The sequence below is a fragment of the Cololabis saira genome, chromosome 12 (assembly GCF_033807715.1).
Source record: "Cololabis saira isolate AMF1-May2022 chromosome 12, fColSai1.1, whole genome shotgun sequence".
Lineage (NCBI taxonomy): Eukaryota > Metazoa > Chordata > Actinopteri > Beloniformes > Belonidae > Cololabis > Cololabis saira.
Window position 1 is genome coordinate 15062983 of NC_084598.1, and position 25219 is coordinate 15088201.

The window sequence follows — 25219 nt, forward strand, 5'->3', positions numbered from 1 at the left end:
TTCATAGAGATATTAGAACTTTTCTCCATAAATGGTACAACTTGACATCCATATATTTGGTCCAATCAGTCCAATCACCTCCTGACCGTCTCTCTCCACCAGCAGCAGGCAGGTTGATCATGCCATTGACCATGCCACAGAACAAGAAGTGAAGAATAGCATTAGAATTAATGGTGGTACTGATATTATGCTATACAAATCTGTGGCAACATCCAATATTGTCTTACCTTATAATGCGCTATTTGTAAAACGAAAACACCCGAAGTATGACTTACTAGATGCACCGGGCATATGTCTACAAAAGGACACTGTCACTTGAACTAGTTTGACCATAAGGGGGTGTATTTGTAAAAAAAATACACAAAGTATGGCTTACTAGAGTATCTGGCATATGTCTATAAAAGGTTCCTCAGTCACTTGCACTAGTTTTACCACACAGGGGCATATGATCATATATGGGATCACCATTATTCATGCTAACTATTTCACTGATTTCACTAATTCTGCACAAACAACACTTATCTCATCAGTTAGAACCATCATTCAAACACATACTGTGTGAGTGTCATCAACTTACCATGGTTAGTTTCAGCTTTCTGAACTTTTGTGTGGAAGAAGGTAGGAGCAAAAATGTGAATTTTCCCCTTCTTGAAAATCAATGAAGTTCCCGCTTCTCCAGGGCACTGCTGATTGGTCAGATGCCATGATGACACTGTGACAAAGCATGATCTGTGCTGATTGGAAGGATTAACTCACATGAGTTCCAGACCTCACTGAGAAGTGTGGGGAAAGTAGTTTTTCATGTCCACAGAAATTACTGTATATGGTAACTCGCCCTATAAAGGGTTAAACTGTGATATACTGAGTTTTTAGGATCGAGCTGTCAATTTAAGAGGCGCGTGATCGATTAAGCAGTAAGAAATAGTTTTGATAGAGCAGTGGCCACAAGAGCCTCCACTATTTTCTTTTTAAAAGAAACTGTCTCCTCACATGAGCTTCAATGGCATTTACTGATTGGTCCTCGAAATGTCCAGAGTCCAGAAACTCCAGTGTGTCTCCTGACAGGCAGTGATGTGTCTGAGATTCAGTACGCTTGACCTAACAGACCCGGTCAGCTTCACAATCAGGGTTAAATGACTGATCAACGTGAACGGGGATCAAAACTGCATCCTATGGGACTTTTAAACATTTATTCCACATAAAAAAGGTCTCATGAAATAACCTGGCCATGTTTCTGCTTCTGTGGGTGCATCTCTGTTTATGAACCAACAAAAGGTTCTCACCAAACTGTCACACTGTGTCCAAAGGAACCGCTTTTAGGCGATCACGTTGCTGAAACGTTATGAAGAGAAGTCATCATCAGCTCTCACAAGACCTAAAACCCAGAGCAGCGCAGATAGCGCAGCGCCGATAGAGCAGCATAGCTGGAGCAGCAGCAGCACCGCTGGAGCAGCAGCAGCACCGCTGGAGCAGCAGCAGCACCGCTGGAGCAGCAGCAGCACCGCTGGAGCAGCACCGCTGGAGCAGCGGCGATAGAGCAGCGGCGATAGAGCACCAACACTAGAGCATGGTGAATTGGATTCTCATTAATCTGAGCATGCACATCTGGTGATATACCACTGCAAAAAGACCTCTCCTTACCCATGTAACCAAACAGATAGTATATAAACAGAAACGTTGCTGTGATCAGTGAAACAACATAAATATCAGTTTATCAAATATGATACAAATAATACACTTTTACGTGTCAGGTTTGACCCTCCCGACCTCCTGGTCCAGAACTGGCCGTCACACATGCTCCAGAGGAACCTGCTACCGAGCAGTGGGGTCATAGGTCACAGCTGCCTGGGTCAGAACTCATCGTAACAGTCTGGTCTGAACACACAAGATCGCTGCTTTTCTATGATATGTGACTGACCCTCATCTGAGTCAATAAAACATCTAATGGTTTGTGTCAGGTGGTACTGAGAGTCTGAGTTCTGGCTCGGTAGAGTCCCACATCCTATCCTCCTGGAGTCCATCTCTGGTTAAACCCAAGACTTTCCAGCCTTGAGTCGAAGCTAAAACGGCCAAATTCTGCTGGTTTCTGATGACAGACTCATTTTATAAACTCTCATCTGAGTCGTGGTGGAAGCCTCAGAAAAATAGCAAAACACAAGTTGTTGTATTAAAATGCACAAAATACAAATTTTTCACAGTACTAAGAATACTTCTTTGTGGAGGGTTTCTCTGACTTCAGCTCGCCACGACATCACCGAGGGTTTCCTTGTGTGGTTATATTCTGGTGGGCATCACCCTTAGTGGAAGCTCTAAACGCGGAAGTTTGCGACTGTGCAGGAAGGACTGGGTGTCTCCTTCCCGTGAACGTACCATTACCGGTAATAAATTCTGGTTTTGTATCAACGTCCCAGACTACATACGTGTTTGTTTGTGAGGGAGCGTTATCCGAGCATCAGGATAGACGCCGTTTTCTTCTCAGGGACAGCGTGGAGCGGCTGTATTTGCTGGACTGCTGGTACGGTACAGTACATCACTGGACTTGGAAGAAGCTCTTGTGTCTGAACCATGGATGATAAATGACTTGTGTTGGCTGCCGGAGGGATCCGAGCTGCCAGGTCTCACACTTCTTCTTCTGGCTCCAACATTTACAGATGGAGTTGACAGTGTTTGTTTATGACCCGTTAGCTCCGCCCACTGACGAGCCTCCAGGTCTTCAACCAATCAGAAAAAAACCTTTTAAGAGGAGCCTCCCTCCGTGACCAAAATCATGACAAGTTTTTGAGGCTCTTATGGGTCCGAGAGGGTTTCGATGGCTAAAAATGGGCAGATTATTTGCAGTCGGAAGATGCCTCCACTAGATATTCAGATTTATTGAACACTACTTGGTTAGGATTAGGTTTATCTATTACATGGAGATAAATAACATTTCACTAGTTCAAGTCTTGTGAGTCGACGAGCCTTTGAGCCTTTGACACTGCCCCTCTGCGATTGTTCGGACCCATTTAAAGCCGAGGCTTCGTTCCAAAAGCTCAGAAGGTTTTCTGGAAAACATAAAGTCTTTTACTTCCCAGTAACCAAAGAATCTAAAAACAACTGAGGCTAAACCCTCTGCAGTCATGGGAATTTACTCACTTTGGCCTCATGTTCATAAAAATATCTTCAGTTTTTATATGTCTTTTAATGTGTTTCGCTGCGGCCTTTAAAGGTAAAGCGCACGTACGGGGCATCAGGTTATAAAGACTTATCGCTTAGCTCTGCCACATGTTGCTTTTTTAAGCTGTAATCATGTTCATATTAAAAAATTCTAAGTTCCAGCACACGTGCAACAGATCCACAGTGAATCTGTTCAAAAGCTTCCAACATAACTTTGTCTTCCTGCTCATGTACAAATGGTGGATTCATGTATGAGAGATGAGACGTTACAGATATCCATGTTAGGTGTAATAACGCTGCATAATCACGCCGTAGTCGTAGAGATGAGACATAGTTTGCCCTGAAAGTGATGGCTCAGAACCGACTGCCTCTTTACTTATGAATGAAGAAATAATGGACATTTTGGCAGACTTGATGGAATAACGTAGTTGCCAAGCTGGACTGGACTTCACTTCCTGGGGAGGTAACCACTTCATCTGCGCTGGGTCCAGAGCCGGATAATCTGGAGACACGGCCCGTATAAGAGGACCAGCCCCCCCAGAGAGAATCTGAAGAGTCGGCTTTAAGTACCGACACCGCCAAAATCGCGTGAACCCAAGAGGGGTTAACGAGGGGTGAACGGACAGCTTGCCATAGGCTGTGGGCCAAAGTTGCTGCTAAGCCCCCCCCAAAATGCTAACTAGCTATTAACGCTGTCCCTCAAAAGAAAAAAACCTCCTAATTTTGCATACATTTATTTTACCTGATGAGGTCCATAAATATTTACCCCATACAGTATTCACAGATGTTAAATCTACCTGTCTTCTGCTGTGAAATGACCACAAGCAGCATTAAAGCCGCCGATTCCTTCGCCACATCTGCGTTAGCGTCGGTTTGGGGAGCCTGATGAAGCTTCTGGAGGGAAGACGATCTGCAGTTACTGTGAACTAGATGGACTTCTCACAGAGGACATGTGGCTGCTTGTCTGAAAACTCTGGTGTAGCATCGTCATTGTCATTTTCTACTGGTCAGCAGTTTGTTATTTGAACATTACTTGAAATAATCCAGAAATGAACACCAGAAGGAGCCCAAGAACTTTTTACTCGCCACCGTCATTAAAGCTGTTTTCCAAGTTTTGGTCTATTTTCATTCCAGATGTTAGCGTAAAGAAACTATGAATGCTAACAGCATGCTAACATGCTGCTGCTGGAAGCTGCATGAGTATCAACACTGCCAAGTAGGATCCACCCTCTGATGGAGATGACGCCGGCTCCAACGCCTCTCGGGCATCGTCAGTGGCATCAGCGGTTCATACTTCACACTTTTTCTGATGCAGCTAATTTTTGTATTTAATGACTTTAATGCAACGTTATCCACAAAGAACATCCCACTTTGTTATGCTGATTGATTTCTTCTGTCAAATCCAGCAGCAGTCAATGAAAGTAAAGTGAGGATGCCTTTTATTATTGATGCACTCGTTTTAACTCGCTAGTTTATTACATTTCAGCATTAATGCTGGATTATTATAATTGGATTCCTTTAATGCAGTTTCTGCTTTCAGCTGCTTATGAAACGAGTCTACAAATATAGTGTGTTCGTGACATCAAAAAGACACGACAGGGGGGTTGATGTACATTTATTCTGAAAAAAACAAAACACATCTTTTCTTCTAAAAATAAGTAGAACAACATTGTGTTGGACGTCAGCAAATCAAAGCAGCTGCAAAATACTGACTTTGTACCACAGGACAGCAGTTGACTCAAGAGAAGTGGTTCTAAATCTTCATCTCAGCTGACGATGGATGGAAAAAGTCAAAGTAAAAATGCTGCTAGTACCTTTGACCTAATCTGGGCAACTTTTGGCACTTATCGCTCATTTATGGCACTGGCAAGTGTTACATGGGTCAGACGTCACCCAAAGGTCATGAGACAGCTTTAACGTTGGTTACAGGAAGTGAGGCTTGACCTAAAGCAGATATGGACCATGTCTGGTGGATATGCGACCTGGGCTTCGGCAGCTACAGTCACTCCAAGTCAAATCTGTCAGTCTAGGCCAAAACTGTAGAAGTGGGTGAAGGATAAGGGAACCCACACAGGAAACACATCTGGGTTGTTTCTGGGCCAGTTCTGGCGCCTGTGGATCGGTCCCAGTGCTGTGAGGGCCAGCTGTGGCCCAACGTTTAGCAGCCTTTGCAGATCATGTTTGGTGGATGTGTGGCTGAGTTTAGGAAGTCTTACTTGCCCTAGGGGAAGGGTTTGGCCCATACCATCAAATGAGGGACTCTATGAACTCTGGAAATCTGCAACATCATTGGACAATAAGTTCTTTGGTACTTAGGCTTTGAATATTCAGATAAAAGCATGACCTGGCAGGCACATTATGTATTTATATATTGTAGATACCGATCAAAGGTCACCAGTGTTATGTCTCGTCTCCATCAAAGTAGACGAACACTGGCACCAAGTGTCCAGTGGACACCATAAGTCTAGACATCATAAGTATGGGTGACACCATATTGTGTGCTAACTGTGCTAACTAGCCCCCCTTTGAGGTTCTTAATGACAAGCTTACACTTTGAATCCCTTTGGTATGTTCAATAGCTGTACTTTGAGAGAAAGTACAGCAGAGAAATGTAACATTTAAACACAAGACTTCTGAAATCAGAACAAACAACGTTGACCAGAAACGTCTGGTACAGCCTTTGGGTCGTACCTGACCATCGCAGCACCAGCCGTGACCCGGGCTTGGCCCAGTTCATGACCTTTAAGTCCTACGAATCACGGCCATAACTGAGCCATTGACACTTAAGGAACTACTAGCCACGACTGCTGTTTACGGACTCTTGAGCATGCTCAGGAGACGGCGCCACCCACCTGAAACCTGACCCCGCTGACGTTGACGTACAGAATCTCATCTGATCTGGACGTGTTGTCTATTGGAGGTTTTGGCATTGTCTTCTTTGCCAGCGGCAGCCAGCCCACCGCCGCTGCCCGTGCAAAGGGCAGCCACGTCGCCACACCGGCCGCCATCTTGCATCAGAGCGTCTCACCTGCAGAGGTGCTGGGAGTCCTGCCCTGGAAAGGGAGGAGGCTGGGGGAGGAGCTGACGATGAAAACGTCTCACTGCTTTACCTGAGTGGATTTCCTGGAACTGTCGGGGCAGTGAGAGTTTGGTGGTGGTCAGACATGTCGACGGGGGTAAGCTTGGGGAACGAGGGATGCATGGAGGGGTGGAAGGCAGCTGGGAGTCAAGCCATTAAAGACAACCCAGTGAAAGAGCAGGAACCTCTTGTTTCTTCAATGAATGTGGATCAAGACGTCCTTCTGGTCATCACTTCCCGTCTGTTCCTCTCCAAAATAAAAGCAGAGTTCCTCCAGCTCCAATGAGACACACCTCAGGATAAAAATGACACTTTTATAACTTGGAAACTGCCACGAATGTTTACGACGAAACAATCTTGATCCCCTAAAAAAGATCCAAACATGAATCCTGTTCATAGAAAACTATCACTTCTTGGAGGTTCGGAGCAGTGGGATCTGTATAAAACAATAATAAATCGCTTCTTTAATATTGCTGTTGGAGGTTTATTGCTGCAGGGATTTAAAAACAGAAGATATAAATCCAGGCAGTAAAGTGTTAAAACGAGTTTGTCTGCCTCCTTCCTCTCTCTTATTAAATTGTGATGATGCTCCCTGAAGTTGCAAGATAGACAGAATTGTGGCCTCCCTAAGTGTTGTGGAGATTATGGATCTGCAGCCGTCTTCTTCCTCTTTTCCTCTTGCTCCCCCTCTCTCTCCTTCCGCTCGCCGTTCCTCTATCTCAGTCTCGCTGCGTCTCTGATAGACGTCAGGCGGGCATCGGCTGGGACACCGAGACGGGAGGAGCCGCCCGAGGGTCGTTACTTCATGTCCATGTATGGCCGTCCTGTCAGAAAACGCACAAACACAAAAGAGACGCAGTGAGACACAAACTAGGAGAAGAGGGAGAAAAAGAGTTCTTCAAAAAAAGGACAGACGAGAAAAGAAAAGCTAGAAGATTACAGATGAGTTGTTGGAAGAAAGACACAAGGTAAAAAGAAATAAACTGATGACACTCAGGGAAGAAAGCTGAATGGACAAAGACCAAAAACTGCGAAAGGAAGGAGCAAGAAGTAACAAATAAAATAAAACAAAAAAGAAGATGGAAAAGAGAACGCTGTTAAAGGAAGAGGAAACGATTATGCTGTCATGAATGGAAGGAAGGGATGATGGAAACAGAAGAAAGAGTTATAGATGGAAATAAAGGAGGATTATTTTCTGCTGGAGAGGAAACAGAAGAAGGAAAGATGAGGAGGAGAAATGGATGAAGCACGAAGGTATTAGAGGAGAATGATAAGATGAGGACAAAAGCAGGAAAAATGAAAACAGAGAAGAGGAGTGGGGAGAGAAAACACTGAAAGCAAAGACATCTTTTTTTAACCATCTGAAACAACCACTTATCAGTAATATTGAGTCAAGTCTTGTGTTTGGACCTCGGTCTGGAGGTCTGTGACATCACAGACCCGGATCAGAGCAGAATTATCAAACCTGCAACAACATTCCTAAACGTCTCAAACTGAGAGAAAGCGAATGGAGACAACTTGGAGACATGTCTTCCCAAGTTGTCTCCAGCAGTCAGAAATGAACCCTGCAGATTTAGGTTCCGTCCCAAACGCCAAGGACTCCCAGTACCAGGTGCACTACTCCAATCAGGGGGACGTATATTTATACAAGTTATTGATCTTTTACAACTTTCTGTCTATCCTGGACAGTATATCGTGTACAAGAGCAGCTTGTAGCTTTCAGGCGTCTCCGTGCATCTTAACTGTCCAGTCAAAATCAAACCGTTCATCCCACTGATCCAGAAATGACCCGGAAATTATCCGGAAATGATCCAGAGATTATCTGGAGGTGATCTGGAATTATCTGGAATTAATCCGGAAATGATAGGTAAACGATTCGGGGAAGATCGGGAGATGATCCGGAGACCCGCAGACTGCCTGGATCCACGGACTCCCCAAGTCCACACACAGACAGCTCAGTGACCCATCACATACACAGGAACCATAAGGGGGTATTTCCTTATGAACGTCAGTGCTTGAAGTACTCCTGAGAAGTACCTTCATGCTCCGGTATTATTTAAACCAAACAGCTGCCTTAACCCCAAAAAGGTAATTTTCAAAATGAACCATAGTTTTTCAGTCATTACTGAAGTAAATTCAAGATATTTAAACCCTTTAATTGCCATATGTTTTGTTGGGCATCCTGTGACTAAATGGTCGACACATAAAACAGCCCAAATGAAGACTTCAAAGGGTTTCTTCAAGATAAACCTTTGATACGGTTGTCAGGGTGATGAACATAACTTAACCCCCTTCCTACTGCTGGGAGTTAGGACCAGTTCCTGGCATGTGTTGAGGGCCACATTTGCTTGAATGGACTCTATGAAAGTCCATCAGAGTAATAATTTTATATTTCCAAATAAAGTATGAATGAATGAATGAATGAATGAATTAATTAATTAATTAATTAATTAATTTTGTTTTTTAATTTCAAACATGTGTATAAAAATGAAAGTAAAAATGAAGGTAAAAATAAAAAGATAAACATTTACATCTTCATATTCACATATGTTCGAAAAAAATGAGTAGGAAGAAGTATACACTTTTTCTTAGTTCCTACCCCTTTATAACTCTATGGATTTACATTATTGATATTATTATATCTACACAATATCCATATAAATATAATCTATATAAATACTATGTAAACATGCCTATTATTACAGTACATAATTATCCATTTAGGTATATAGAAAATATAAATATTACTTAAATATTATATCAATATCTAGAAAATACAAACATTATATAAATCTATATAAATATACACTATATAAACTACGTAAATATCCCTATAAATATATATGTGCTACATACCCAATAAATATATAACATATATTACATAATCATAACTATCCCTCTCAACATATAATATATACTACATAAATATCCACATAAATATCTAAACATATCTTAAGCAAGTATAATATACAATTTTTCCCTATTTTATTTGATTCTCACACCTCGCTAACCCATTTCCTCTTCCATATACCTGTTTATAAATACATTTTTGTATTTCTTTTTAAACAGATTTATGTTATTACTTTGTTTTATTTCCTGCTCCAAACTGTTCCACAGAGTCACTCTACAGTTCAATATGCACATGCTTTTCATTGTTGTTCATACTTTATGTTTTCTAAAATGTAGTTCTCCCCTTAGATTATAGCCCCTTTCTCCCTCTGTGAACATTCCTCTGATATTTTTTGGTAGTAGATTATTCCTTGAACATTATTTGCGCTGTTTTTTCTGTATTTAACCAGATCCATAAATTTCAGTGTGTGTGATTTTATAAACAGTGGGTTTGTGTGTTCTCTGTATCCTGCATTGTTTATTGTCCTTATGGCTCTTTTCTGAAGTGTGCATATCGGCTGTAGAGTGCTTCTGTAAGTGTTTCCCCAGACCTCTACGCAGTAAGATGGATATGGTAAGAGAACAGTGAACAGTATAGAGTATGTAATGATTTGTGATCCAGAATGTGTCTTATTTTCCCAAGAATTGCAGTGCACTTTGCCAGCTTTGCTCGCACATGGCTTACGTGTGGTCTCAGGAAGATTTCGTGGTCCAGGATTACACCAAGAAATGTAATTTTGTTTACTTTTTCTATTTGTGTATTGTCTATTATTAGATCTACGGTATATGACATTCTGTTTTATGTGTTCCAAACAACATAATATTTGTTTTGCTCAGATTTAGCGACAGTTTGTTTCTATCAAACCATAAAGTACATAAAGTAAGAGATTTGTTCAACATGAATTTGTCCATTTATATAATATGTGTCTGGTTATTCTGTCGTAAGCAGAAAGTGTGAATTGGTGTTTGTGCTTGGAATGTTTTTTGAGGCCTCCAAGGGGCCGCAGTTGGTGCACAACGGTTATCGGGCATCGTTTCTACCGTTTACCGGCGCAGAAACGTCCTTCTCACCCGCTTTAGCTTTACTGCCAACATCGCGTTGCTTACATTCTAGAGTGTTGCATGCTGGTCCGGAGCTCTATATGGTAGCAAAATGTAATAAAACTTATTTTTGGCTTGTAGAAAAGTGAAACAGTCTAAAAATAGCTCAGTCTTCACTCAAACTGTTGTTAATTTTTGAGGTTTGAGTTTTTCATGGGCCCCCAGCCTGCTGTTAGCTGTTAGCCATTAGCTCTTAGCCAAGCTGTTAGCCATTAGCTGTTAGCCGGTGGCTAAGCTCTCATCACAGTCTCCGTGACTGCTGTTTTCTGCGGATTAAAAACATACAGTGGGGAAAAAAGGTATTTAGTCAGACAAAATGAAGAAAAGAAATCCAGAAAATCATATTGTCTGGATTTTAAAGAATGTATTTGCAAATTATAGTGGAAAATAAGTATTTGGTTGATAACAAAAGTTCATCTCAATACTTTGTTATATACCCTTTGTTGGCAATGACAGAGGTCAAACGTTTTCTGTAAGTCTTCACAAGGTTTTCACACACTGTTGCTGGTATTTTGGCCCGTTCCTCCATGCAGATCTCCTCTAGAGCAGTGATGTTTTGGGGCTGTCGCTGGGCAACACGGACTTTCAACTCCCTCCAAAGATTTTCTATGGGGTTGAGATCTGGAGACTGGCTAGGCCACTCCTGGACCTTGAAATGTTTCTTACGAAGCCACTCTTTCGTTGCCCGGGCGATGTGTTTGGGATCATTGTCATGCTGAAAGACCCAGCCACGTTTCATCTTCAATGCCCTGCTGATGGAAGGTTTTCAATCAAAATCTCACGATACATGGCCCATTCATTATTTCATTTACACGGATCAGTCTTTCTGGTCCCTTTGCAGAAAAACATCCCCAAACCATGATGTTTCCACCCCCATGCTTCACAGTAGGTTTGGTGTTCTTTGGATGCAACGCAGCTTTTTTTCTCCTCCAAACACGACAAGTTGTGTTTCTACTAAAAAGTTCTCTTTTGGTTTCATCTAACCATATAACATTCTCCCAATCCTCTTCTGCATCATCCAAATGCTCTCTAGCAAACTTCAGACGGGCCTGGACATGTACTGGCTTCAGCAGGGGGACACGTCTGACTCTGCAGGATCTGAGTCCCTGGTGTCGTAGTGAGTTACTGATGGTGCCTTTGTTACTTTGGTCCCAGCTCTCTGCAGGTCATTCACTAGGTCCCCGTGTGGTTCTGGGATTTTTACTCACCGTTCTTGTGATAATTTTTACCCCACGGGGTGAGATCTTGCGTGGAGCCCCAAATAGAGGGAGATTATCAGTCGTCTTGTACGTCTTCCATTTTCTAATAATTGCTCCCACAGTTGATTTCTTCACACCAAGCTGCTTACCTATTGCAGATTCAGTCTTCCCAGCCTGGTGCAGGTTTACAATTTTGTTTCTCACGTCCTTTGACAGCTGTTTGGTCTTGGCCATAGTGGAGTTTGGAGTGTGACTGTTTGAGGTTCTGGACAGGTGTCTTTTATACTGATAACCAGTTAAAACAGGAGCCATTAATACAGGTAACGAGTGGAGGAGAGAAGGGGCCTCTTAAAGAAGAAGTTACAGGTCTGTGAATGCCAGAAATCTTGCTTGTTTGTAGGTGACCAAATACTTATTTTACACAGGAATTTACCAATTCATTCAGTAAAAATCCTTCAATGTGATTTCCTGGATTCTTTCCGCCCATTCTGTCTCTTATAGATGAAGTTTAACTATGATGAAAATGACAGGCCTCTCTCATCTTTTTAAGTGGGAGAACTTGCACAATTGGTGGCTGACTAAATACTTTTTTGGCCCACTGTAACTCACAAGACTTTAACAATATATCCTTTTGAATTGTTTGAAAACAATCTCACAAATCCCGTTTTAGCTCAAAATGAACGTGTGTCAAATTTTAGCACACCACTAAGTTCAATTGACGGTATAAGAACATTTTTATGGGCTAACTGGACACCTCAGTGGGTTGAGTGGCACCATTCACAGAGGCTGTAGCCCTCCTCCAGGCAGCGCAGGTTTGAGTCCCGGTCCGTCGCTCTTTCCTGTCTATTTCTACAAAAATCCAGTTCCACAAAAATCTTTAAAATAAAAAATTGTTATGAATGAAACCCATTTGTTGACTTCATCCCAACTTGTTGGAAACATGTCAGCCATCAAACACAATAGAGCAATAGTTATTGATTTCAACATGTGACTTCTTCTCTGTTCTATATTGACTTAAATATAAGGTTTAAAGGGGACCTATTATGGCATCTAATACCTATTTTAAACAGGCCTTGAATGTCTTAAAAACAAGTTTTTGATTGGTTTTGCTAAATAAATTAGAAATTCAGTCTCTAAGCCATGTCTTTATCTTCCCATTCTCTAACCTCATTATCTATGCTGGATTCTGAGTGGGCGGGGCTATGATAATGAGGCTCTGTGCTGATTGGCTGCCTGAATGACGCGATACGGCGCTATGAAAAAATGGCGGAAGCTCCGGCCGGGGGAGTTAGTTGTGTGCGTGGTTTCAAGCATCGCTCCTGTCGTGACGTCACGACAGGAGCAGAATCTGAACGGCTCGTAGAAGCCACATGACACTGGACGGCTCATCCGGGCGGCTGTACAGACACTGCAGAATTTGGTTGCTTTCCTCCTTCTCTGAGTTGGCAGGCTGAGGGGAGACCACTTTATATATGTTGAAGCAAGAAAAAACATGTTTTTTCATAATAGGTCCCCTTTAAATAACTTTACATTACTGCATTATGATTTTATTTACATATATGTTCTTCATCCGCTCTTTGGAACCAGGATAATAACCTGTACAGTTAAATTTTCAGTAGAGTATAATGTCTTTTAACCTTGTGTGTAGTAATTCCAGTAAAACCCAGCTTGAGCGTGGTGTGAATCAGCCGGTATGAAGACCTGTGTTGATCGATCTCATTCCCGCCCAACCCTCCCCTGACAGGCGAGCAGCCGGATCCATGATCATTTTTGAGATGAAGCTATAAAGCAGCAGGTTATTAAAGATGTTTTTATGATGTGGCGAGCAGCATGTCTACAGTCTGCTGAGACGAGCGTCTCACTCTTTATTTCTCCCTCTGCGTTCGTCATTCAATAAAGCCGCCACAATAAACTTTCCTGCGAAGCTGCTCGCCATCACATTAAGAATTATTGCAAAAAGTCCACAGTAGGAGCAATAAAAGTTTCCTTCTCTGGTATTTGGTTTGAATCACAGACTCTATTTGAATCATGAAATTCATCAACAAACTACAGCTTTGCTTTTGCAGCAGAGTGTTGCTGTAATTAGTCAAAAATTAAGATTTTCTGTAATCTTTTACAGCCTTTTACCTTCATTCTGTACAACAATTTTTTTTTTATCAGACCTCTCAGGACTGAATGTGATGAAAGAAAATGACAAGAATAAATAAAGAGATGTGACTGTGATCTATAGCATGTTCTGCAACTTTCAAACCCTTTTACTTGGTCGGATGAAACGCCTCAATAATGTTCCCTGTCCAGGAGAGACGGCGAGCAGAGCTGCAAACAGAGCTATGAAGGAATATTCTGGAGTTTAATCAACGCTAACTCTATTATTAGATTTATGAGATGTGGAAACTTTGATTTAGGACCAAACCACATCAATTAAAGTAGTTTTAAGTTAAAATGAAATATGTGATAGCACCAATTTAAGTTAGCGCCATCAAAATAAATGACTATTTGAAGCCCTTGGTAGGGTGGATAGGGTCCCTGCAGATAAACCTCTATTTTAACTTTGTATGTGTACAGAAAGTCTTTAAAAAGGAGCGTTTGTTTCAGAGTGACTGCCATCCTGTCGTAAGCCTGTACAAGTCGATTATCGATGTCTTGCAAACTACCATAGATGGATGCAGAATGAGAGATCAGGAAGTGTTAGAAGACGTTTGGTGTGTCCTGCAACAGTGCAATGGTGCAATGGTGCAATGGTGCATCGGCAGGGATGGTGGACGTACCTCCGGAAGACAGTTCTAGACGTTTTCCGCCGGTTTCGCCAGCAGCACACGCCTCACCCCAGAAACTTTACCCTAAACACAACTCAACCGTAATGGTGTTCCTGGAACTCTCTTAGCGATGACTTTCACTACTTACTGGGACAATAATAATGATTAAAAACCCTCACTGAACAGTTGCACTAAAACACAAGATTAAAACAGCCATAAAAACCACAGAGGAAAACACGGAAACCAGACGGGGTTTGTTTTCTTAGTTACTGTACACGCTTGTTTATGAGTCAACCATTCGGGTCGTTTTAATGATTGACGCTCACACAACTTTGTAAATCTTCTGACATTCTGACAGCAAATCAATAAACACAGAGGAGGGTGTACTGGACCACTCTGCCAGCACGGCGCTGCGGTTCATTACCGCCGTTTTTAAAAGTACACGTGAGCTTCATTTAGCTGTTTCTGAACCTGATCCAGACCTCCAGCCTCAACAGATCAATACAAACAAATCAGCCAGTCTCCGAGGGAACGGCGCGAGACGCTCGTGTCGTCCACAATAATTACAGCAACATGTCCCAGAAAGAGCTGGAACCAGCTCGGTTCTGGTGTTGACCTGGACCCTGGTATCAGGTCCAGCTAAAACATCCAAAACACAAAGAGAAACTCCAGATTCACCAGAACACAATGTTGTTGGGAGTGAATCGAAACAATTAGGCCTTTACCACAGACCTGACTTAGATTTAGTTTTATTCAATCAAAGAACCCATTCTAACAAAGATTCATGTGAAATAGCGGCTCTGAAGAGTTTCATTTACAGGGATAATATCTCAGTCGGGTCAACTGTGCTGGCTGGTTTTCATCAGAAATTGAGAAAGAAACATAGTTTTATGGTGAACAAATATTCAGCTTCTGAACGACTGTAAATGCCTGCGAGATGTTTCCCATCTGCGTCCCCACGGTTACCGAGAAACACATTTTAAAAGTAGTTCATTTAGGAGAAAGATATTATAGATTGATCTCATCTGCTGCATTTCGTAAGAACACTTTTCAAGGTTTGATCAGTTCCTGAATGAAATTTAGATTAAAAAAAAAACACATTTGATTATACTTTTGTTTAGTTCATGTTTCATGATTTTAACATTTATTGTTGCTTTTTTATGTTTTCCAAACACCTCTGTCATTGTTGCACCTTACAGTAAGTGTCTTTCTTTCTTTCTTTCTTGAATTTTGCAGACTCGTCTCTTCTAAATAGTAAAACAACTTCATCATAAACATCTATAAAACACTTGTCATTTCTGATATTTGGGTTCAAATGAAACAGGTTTGGACTTGCTAAGTGAACTTTTGTGAGAGTCGTTTGCTTACGCATTGTGTTCTCAGTAAAACGTCGTCCACGTGTGGAAGATCCCCGAGCGTTAGCTTCCTGCACGAGCCTCTAAGTCCCCAGAGTCCGTCTTTTAATTATGAATGAACTTTCAGCCTGACTGCTTCAGTTCAGCTGCACTGCCTCGGTCACCACTAAGCACAAGTAATCCTGCACACAGCACGCGCACGTACACACGGACATTCTGTCCAACAGTTGTAGAGTCAAGTTCCACCATCTTCTACCATTCAATTGAATGAATGGATTCATAAATAAGTCTGGACCTACTTTGGGGTACTACTTTAAACTACAAACACTACAGGGGACAGACCAGGAACCTGTGAGACACCAGGAACCTGTGAAATAACAGGAACCTGTGAAATAACAGGAACCTGTGTTGTCTCTTCCAACAACACACATCGGACTCGTCATTGAGAAAGTGGGTCGACAGGTGAGCTGAGGATCTGAGCTTCAACACCATCGGGTCTTAACAGAGGTCTGCGGCGACAGAAACCACTGGGTCTTTTGTCCTGCCTTCTTCTTTCTAGAGGTTATTGATCAGAACTTGTGCTGTTAAAGTTGTTCAATGTTTTTGTATAATATTTCATTTTAATGAATAGCTTAAATATGAACGTATTATTTCTAATTAAAGTCTCATGTTTCACTTTGAAAGCGTAGTTGAACTTTAATGACTGTGTGACTTTATAAAAATGTAAACTGTTAATAATATCTGATATTTATTCACTCTGATTGGAATCATGATTGATCTTTAATTCACTAGAACACAGAAATCAGAGGATTTGACACACAATCAGGGTAAAACGATGCTGATCAATATCAACGAGAACCAAAACTGCATATCTTTTGAATTTTGAGACGTCTGTGTATTTTTATGACTTAGAAAAAATGTTCTAATTGCGTAACTCGACTCAGGCCAAACAAACACACCAACAGAAGGCCGCAGAGCTCCGATTCTGGCGAGTTCACTGCAGCATATTTACAGGTTAAACCACCGGAGAGACTTCCTGTCCTCCGGCTGCAGTCTGCCCCCGGCTTGTGATAAATCGATGTGTCCTTCTTCTCTGAGGAAATCCCGGCTGACGTCATGGCTTCTGGGTGGACATCAGATATTCACAGCGTTTTAAACACACCCACGGCTGCGGGGTCAGGAAGCTGCTGTGGTTACAGGTCAGCCACTGGTTTTACGGTTATCGCCCACCCGAGAGCCGAACCTGGCTCAGCGGCTGCTGCGTCAAGACACTTCCCGAGTGTCCATAAGGCCTGGAGTTATTGCTCAGTGATGACAAATCAACTTTGGTGGAGACTTTTCCATCCAGTTTGCTGAACTGAACCGTGTTCATGTCTCATTGATTTTACTTCCATTTAGGTCTCGTCTGCTCGGCTTTAAAGCGCCAAACAAACCTGAAGGGAGTTCTCCTCTAATGGGATCTGCCTAATTGCTCTGAGTGTCTGTGCTGCTTCTCCTGCATTCGTTTTATTTGTGATTCTCACATGAATAAGTCAAAGTAAAGTGAAAGAAAACGCCAAACATCACAGCGATGTTGCCAGTGTGTTCAGGTGAGGCTGGTCAGCACCAGGACATCTGACCGGACGTCTGACTGATGCACATTCAATAATGACGAGGTCTTTAACTGAAATAATACAAGTAAATTAGAGTTTAATGTTTGTGTAAAGTAAAATTTTTCTGCCACAAAGCTATAGAGCAACAGCTGTCTCTAGTTTTAGGGGGGTGGCGTCAGGCCCTAAACTTCGCCCCTCTGTCACGTGGGGCATGCCTCGTTTCAAAGCTGTGTCACCGGTTTCCGAGGGACAGCAGTTGTATTGCGACATGAAGTTGTAGATGAGGTAAAGATGAGGAGGATCATTTCACACATCTGTGATGTCAGCGTAACCTTCCAAAGGGTCACTAAGTGAGGAATGTTGACACCGAGCCGGCCCACAAGCAGACTGAGAGGGTTGTAGTATGTTGCTGTTTTTGGATCGTTTTTGGATTCCAACCCAGTGTGACGTCACCCACAGGTTTTCTGAGTATGTTGCCCTTTTTTAAGAGCTCTGCACAACACAGTACCAGCAGGAGGTGACCCTGCCAAACCCCGGGGGAATCCCAAAATGGGCAAATGGGGGGTAGAATCAGGCATGGAAGCTGTCTGGAACATGCCCACTGTACAGGTTAGCTATTTTAGCTTAGCTGAGAGCATGAAGCTTAGCATTTAATACTAACTAACGTGACTTTACGTTTACTCTGAGTGAGTCCGTCCATCCATCTTCATTTCGCTACCAAACAACATTTGAAACGAGCGCTGCTGGAGCTGGACCCAGGATCGGTGGAGCCCCAATCTAGCTAATGTTTGGCTAACTGGCTATGGTCTTGCTGCCCCCAAGGAGACATTTTATTTCCTGGATCAGTGGAATCGCTCTCTTTTGGAACCAGCCCCTGGTGGTAATTTGAAGAACAGCAATTTTTCCTATTTGAGCTTCAAAAACCGTCCATTGCCCTTTGCGTCAAACCTCTAGATACATGCTTTGAATCACAGAAAACTTTATTTTGTTCATTATATGGCCATTTAAGAATCAGCTACTAGTGAAATACAGACCATAGCTTTGCCTGGTGCTTTAATGCTAATATAACGGTAGAAAATAACCGTCTATGAAAGAAAAATAGCTGAGATAAAACTCGACATACTCTGTGAAACAAGCTTCAGTAAATATGAAATCTCGACGTCTCTGCTATTCTGTATGTGATCCGATCAATAACAAGACAGAAACGTGCCTCTGATTACTGATCAATAACGAGGAGGCCTCTCTAAATACAGATCAATAGGAGGTTAAACAGGTTCAGTTAGTCTGCAGGAAGCTCCAGTTTTCACTCTCATTGTTTTTAGTTTACTACCGTAATCTTTTATTTTTGCATATATTTGTAATATTTATTCATCGCAAGTCGGTTCTTTTTCAACTTTCCTTCAACTCTTAAAATGGTCTGTTTTCCCACTTTTTAAACTCTTGTTGTTTCTCTCTCTTTTTCTTCTTTCCAGTTCATGTCTTTCACTCCATCCTATGAAACACTCAACAGTTGCTCATCTTTCCCACATCCAGTATCCAGCTTTCAATTTCTGCCTTAATTCCTGTGGTTAGAAAACATGAACCTGAAATCACAAGATGAATGCACCAAATAATAAATATAATAGATTATTGTTTTGAAGTGCAGGTCATAATAATGGATATCTATGGTGTGACTTCATAACTATAATGAAATGGTGAATGGGCTTTTTTAGTCCCGTTGTCCTTTCAGAGCTCTTCCCAAACCACATCCAACCAGCCACCCTCTTCGTCTACAGATCTGCGCGGATATTCTTTCCCATTTAGTCGAGGCGGCGCTTGTTCCCTTTTACACACTCAATACCACACACAGATGAACACATTATGAGGGTGGCGTGTAGTTCAATGTGTGGTTCTTGCTGAAGGACACCTCCACATGTGGACTCGACATGTGGAGACCAGGAATCAAACCATTGACCTTCAGGTCTCGGTCAACTCTTCTACTTCCTGATCTACAGACACGCCAACAGAACCAATGAAAATCTGAAGAAATAAGATGAGTCCATCTATCTTTTACATTTAACTTATCTGTCCAGGTCAGAAAGGCTCAAACTACTACTGAGATGTTTCCTGACCAGAGTATGGGTCTGACATGGACTTCTTGCCATTTGCACACAACTGTTTGATTAAATCTACTGAAATCTGGATCATCTCTCAAGTCTTATCCTTGGTGACTTGGATGCACCCAGTTTCAGTCCAGATATTCACAGAGTTGGAAAGAACATATTAAAGAGTATTTAATCAACACCTTGTTTGGAATTACCTCCTTCAGCTGAACCAGTGAAGACCCTGAGCAGATAACGAAGCTTATGTTACCAACTCCAATCAGAGTTATGACCCAGCACGTGGGGTAGAAACAAGACATGGAGACCGATCAGTTTAAGGGAATAAGCATTTTATGTGACTTAATAAATAAAGATTTGGGGATTTGAAAACCAGGACTAAGCCTGCAGGTCTAACCAGAAAAAGGTTCATATTCACAGGAAGGTAAAGCCCAAACACCACCCAAAGACTCTGCCGATGCCACTGCCGGGCCGGTACAGATGCACAAGGGCATAAAATGAGAGCAAGCAGACATTTCCAGACAACTGAGCGTGATGTTCGTCTCTCCGCTGATGCAGAAACGAGCGGTTTTACTGCATTCAACACCATAAAAGATTTTTAACAAAACAAACATCCATGATTACTCAACAGGAATTAACAACCTGTTGGTGTACAAACATAAAAAGATGTTGAAACGTGATGAAAGAAGTGTTGTTCTTGACCGTTTTTCATTAAAACTTGGAACGTGTGGTTCTTTGGCTACTTTTACTAAAACGACATGGTTTTTTCCTCTGTGGTTGTGTTTTCTTTTTCAGCCCAGACCACCACCCAGACCACCACCCAGACCACCACCCAGACCTCCCCCGACGATGACTTGGTAGCTCCTGCGGTGCCGTCAGCACATCCAGCCACCGGGGGTCGCTGTTGTTGTTGAAACGACTGATGCTGCTAAACACGATCAATAACAGCAACTGAACTGAAACAAGCTACTGCACAAACATATACATTGATTTTATGACTCACCCAGTCATAAAAAATGTTGGTCTGCTCCTTTAAAACTGGAAAGCATGCCGTCGTTCTAACTGAAGGAAGTAACTGGAGGTTTCATCTGTGCACACTCACACACACACACGCTTGTACCGCTATATTTGTGAGGACACTGGTAAAAATAAAACACCTCTTTTCTGAGGCAGAAACCCGGTTCCAGCCTGACCTCCAGAACATTTCTGGAACCATCTAACATCCCTTTGAATGTGACAAAGTGAGGACCGCACCGATCCTCATATCAATAGCTACACAAGTACACACACAGACGCCCACGCCGAGTGGTGAAGAGCAGCACATGGGCGGCGAGTCTGAGTGTTTGTGTGAAACCATTAGACGACCATCAGTGAGCAGCACTTTACTGCAGCAGACACACACACACGCACACACGCGCACACGCACACACACGCGCACATACACACACCTCATTACAAGAGACCAACATTCAACAGGAAACTCAGCAGAAGAAAACAGAAATGAGAGGACAAGATGATCCATCCATCCAGCAATTCAACCCTTCATCCACCCTTCCTTCCACCCATCCATCCATCCATCCATCCATCCATCCATCCATCCATCCATCCATCCATCCATCCATCCATCCATCCATCCATCCATCCATCCATCCATCCATCCATCATTCATCCATCCATCCATCCATCCATCCATCCATCCATCCATCCATCCATCCATCCATCCATCCATCCATCCATCATCCATCCATCCATCCATCCATCCATCCATCCATCCATCATCCATCCATCCACCCATCCATCCATCCATCATCCATCCATCCATCCATCATCCATCCATCCATCCACCCATCCATCATCCATCCATCCATCCATCCATCCATCCATCATCCATCCATCCATCATCCATCCATCCACCCATCCATCCATCCATCCATCATCCATCCATCCATCCATCCATCCACCCATCCATCCATCCATCCACCCATCCATCCATCCATCCATCCATCATTCATCCATCCATCCACCCATCCATCCATCCATCATCCATCCATCCATCATCCATCCACCCATCCATCATCCATCCATCCATCCATCCATCCATCATCCATCCATCCATCCACCCATCCATCATCCATCCATCCATCCATCCATCCATCATCCATCCATCCACCCATCCATCCATCCATCATCCATCCATCCATCCATCCATCCATCCACCCATCCATCCATCCATCCATCCATCCACCCATCCATCCATCCATCCATCCATCCATCATCCATCCATCCATCCATCCATGCATCCACCCATCCATCCATCCATCCATCCATCCATCCATCCATCCATCCATCCATCCATCCATCCATCCATCCATCCATCCACCCATGCATCCACCCATGCATCCATCCATCCATCCATCCATCCATCCATCACCCCACATACGCGTCCATCAGACCTTCCGTCCATTCAAGCATCTATACATCCTTGTCTCTTTTTCCAGAGTCAGTTTATTCTCCAGCTCTTCCTGGGGGGTCCTGCAGTGTCGTAAGGACACATGAGATATACAGTATAACCTCTTCAGTGTTCTGGTTCAGCCTCAGGGCCTCCGATTAACTACACGAGTCAGTGTTAGTCTGAGGACGGATCCGGATCAGGTACCCGGACCACCTCAGCTCACCCCTCCATCTTCTCAGAGATCCACCCCCAAGCATCCAGAAGCCTGGTTTCCTCACCCTGTCACATCACGTCAGGTTGTTCTGAAGCTGGTTTAAGCCCCATTCAGAGGGGATTACTTTCTCTGAAGGAGTTGGAATGATTTTAATATTTACCACCCTGAACAGTGTTATCTGAAGTCATCTGAAATGACCTCGTCTCTCTCAGTGAACCGACTGCTCTTCCTGGAAATGGCCTCGTCTTTGCCTTTTCAACCGCCTGCTTTTAATCTGCTGCTTTAATCAGCTTAAATCAAGGCTTTTCTGAAAATTGAGGGAATTCTGAAGGAAGCAAGTTCATTCAAAGATCCAAGTCATGATGGGAAACAGTAATGCGACACACCCTAATCTGTATGACAGGACCGGTTGTCTAGCGCTGCCTTGTGTTTCAATTCAATTCAATTCAATTTTATTTATATAGCGTCTAATACAACAGATGTTGTCTCTAGACGCTTTCTGTTTCTGTCTTTCTGTCATTTACAAAAGTGATCATGGATGTTTTTGTACAACGGACCCGTTGTGACTGTCTCTGACGACCCTCAGATCGCCGTTCCTTTACTTGAATCGGCTGATTGTTTTGCACAGAGACACAATCAGAACTGAGGTCTGTCAATGCAGAACAGTTTTTACAGACTGTCAAATCATATCCGTCAAAAGCTTTAAAGTCTATAAATAGCTTTCCTTTTTCTGATGCAACCCTGAAACTACAGAGCCCTCCAACTTGACAAATCCAGACTGAAGTTCATCCCCCAGATGTGGTTGTAGCTCTGCATCTTCTCCTATTATGTACCTGATGCAAGGTGGGGAATTCTGGAGTGTCCAAAAACTCTGTTCCTGGTGATGGAGGCAGGTGCAAACGGCTGGGGCTCATAGAGCTACCTGGACCCCGCCTACAGAAACCCACAAGTGTTTCTCCACTTCTGTGCCCCTTGCTGGTTGGTTAGGTTGAGGAACAAAAATGTTGTTAGCGAGCACTTTTTGCCAACCAATAAAAGGAAACGGCTTAATATTCTGTTCAGTTCATTTTTATTTTATTCATAACTACTCGGTTAGGTTTAGGAAAACAGCTGGATTTGGCATAAATGCTTGGTTTCACTGAGGTTAACCAGTTAATGCACGGAAGCGCTCTGAGGAGACGGCTGCACTCGTCATCCCAGTTGATGTTCGGTCTGCTGGGTTCCACGTTTCCCTCCTCATCACGAAGATGCTGAATGAACACTGAAGCTCCACCAAAGCGAGCTGCAAGAGCCACAGAGCCGGGTCACATGTTCCCTCACGTGAACACACACACTGATTTATTGTGATGGCACAAGCACAAACACGTCTACGCCACTCTTTAAATTAGCCTCACAGCATGCAAACTTCTATAAAAGTTGATGATCTTTGATGAGAAAAACACAACATCCTCCATTGAGGCCAAAGCACAGCTTCTTCCAGAGAGGAAGAGGATGAGGCAGAGCGAACAGCCCCAGCCGGCTGCAGCGAGGACTCGACCCTGATGCCGCCGGTCCGCATCCAAGGTTAATGAGCTCTCCCTCTCCCCGACTCCCCAAATCTCTGCCAGGTTCTGTCCATTTCAGCTTGGTAATTCTTGCGTTATCTCACCAAATTCAAACAGTCAGCAACCGTCGAATTCCACCACTTCAAAGCAGAAACGGTCACTAAAAGAAGATATCCCTTCATGTCTGAACTGACGATGAGGATCGTGGAGCTAACAAATGTGGTTTCCTGGGGTTTGAGGAATGTTTTCTGCAAACTACAGCGTCAAGCTATTTAAGGAAAGTATGAAGCCTTTAAAACAACAAACTTGGACTCGGTATGACACACCGTCCCACTACAGCTCCAAATATGGATGAATCCACCGCTGAAAATAGTCCCCAACAAACGTAGCATCTCCTCACTTTGATCAAAACTATTGCTTATTCAGGAAATGATGAGTTTTTGGAGGATGTGGCTGCATTTGTGGGGTGTTTTCATAGATTTCTGCTCACTGCAGGACGCCGAACTCAGACATGTGACACACGAGCACAAGTTTCAAACGAGTGAACGGAGGAGCGGCTGCTCCACGGACGGAGAAGGTGTGTCAATATTCATGAGCACAATGTGTGCACGCATGTGTGTGGGTGTGTGATGCAGCTGAACACTTAATAAAAAAACAGAACTTCATCACTAATTGATATAGCTTTGCGTTGCATCACACACCACACACACACACCCCACACACACAAACACACAAACACACACACACACTCACTTTTCTGTACTTCCAAGGGGAATCTACCTGTTTATCCCAACAACCTGACCACATCCTCACTTTTGTCTTCGCTCTGCAGCATCTTTGCAGAGGAAGTTTTCTCCTCCAAATCTCTTCTCCTCAAACTCTTCCTCCCCTCCTCCTTACCCCCCTCCCTCCACCCCGCCGTCCCGTCCTGCTCCTGTTACTCCGCTCGACTTCTCCGCTCCCTTCTTCTCTTTCTATTCTCAGCAGTGTATCTGGAGCACTTTTCATCCTACTTACCACAGCTGATGGTGATGGAGGTGAAGGGGATGAAGAGGAGGAAGAAGCAGCTTTTCCAGGTGAAAAGAGATGGACGGATGAAGGAGGGTGAAGGAAGAAGAATAAAAAGAAGGAGTAGGAGTAGGAGGAGTTGTTGTACTGTCTCAGATCTGTCCTGCTCTGCTGCCGCGGCAACAACCACATCTCCTGTCATCCCTCCGCTCCCTCTTTCTCACACACTACCTCTCTCTCTCTCTGGCTCCACCTCCTCCCAATTGCTCGCTCGACCCTCCCCTCCATCCTCCTCCTCTTTTCTCACTTACTCATTCCTTTCTCTCTGCTTGTTGTCGTTTTTGGCTCTCTTCATCTTCTACTCATTTCCCTCCTCACTCTCTACGTACACACACACACATGCGCGCACACACACACACACACACACACACACACACACACACACACACACACACACACACACACACACACACACACACACACACACACACACACACACACACACACACACACACACACACACACTAAACAGATTGATGGACGTTTCAAATCAGGAGATGTAAAAGAACCTTGGAGCAACAGGGCAAAATAAAAATGTTCACATGAAATGAGAAAAAGTGTGTATTTATTTGTACAAATTGATCTTCAAAGTGGCAGAGAAGTAGTTTTTTTTTTACTTTAGATGATGAGTTTCCATTTGATGTGAAGCAATATCTGATTCAAATGTTTATCTACTCATGTTTGATGACGTGCTGTCCTCGTTTACTCGGCCTGGTCG

The 25219-nt window shown here is 43.1% G+C and overlaps 1 protein-coding gene across 2 annotated transcripts in view; it reads right to left on the reverse strand.

Moving 5' to 3' along the window:
* kcnd1 (potassium voltage-gated channel, Shal-related subfamily, member 1) overlaps window positions 1-24643 on the reverse strand; it is an 89014-nt gene extending 64371 nt beyond the window's left edge. For both annotated transcript variants that reach the window (XM_061735669.1, XM_061735670.1), the window contains exons 1-2: window positions 24451-24643; window positions 6006-7056 (exon numbers count right to left, since the gene is read on the reverse strand). In XM_061735669.1, the coding sequence (XP_061591653.1) occupies window positions 6006-6161 (156 nt within the window). In that variant the 5' untranslated portion in view covers window positions 6162-7056; window positions 24451-24643. The remainder of the gene's footprint in view (window positions 1-6005; window positions 7057-24450) is intronic.
* Between the last annotated feature and the right edge of the window lie 576 nt (window positions 24644-25219).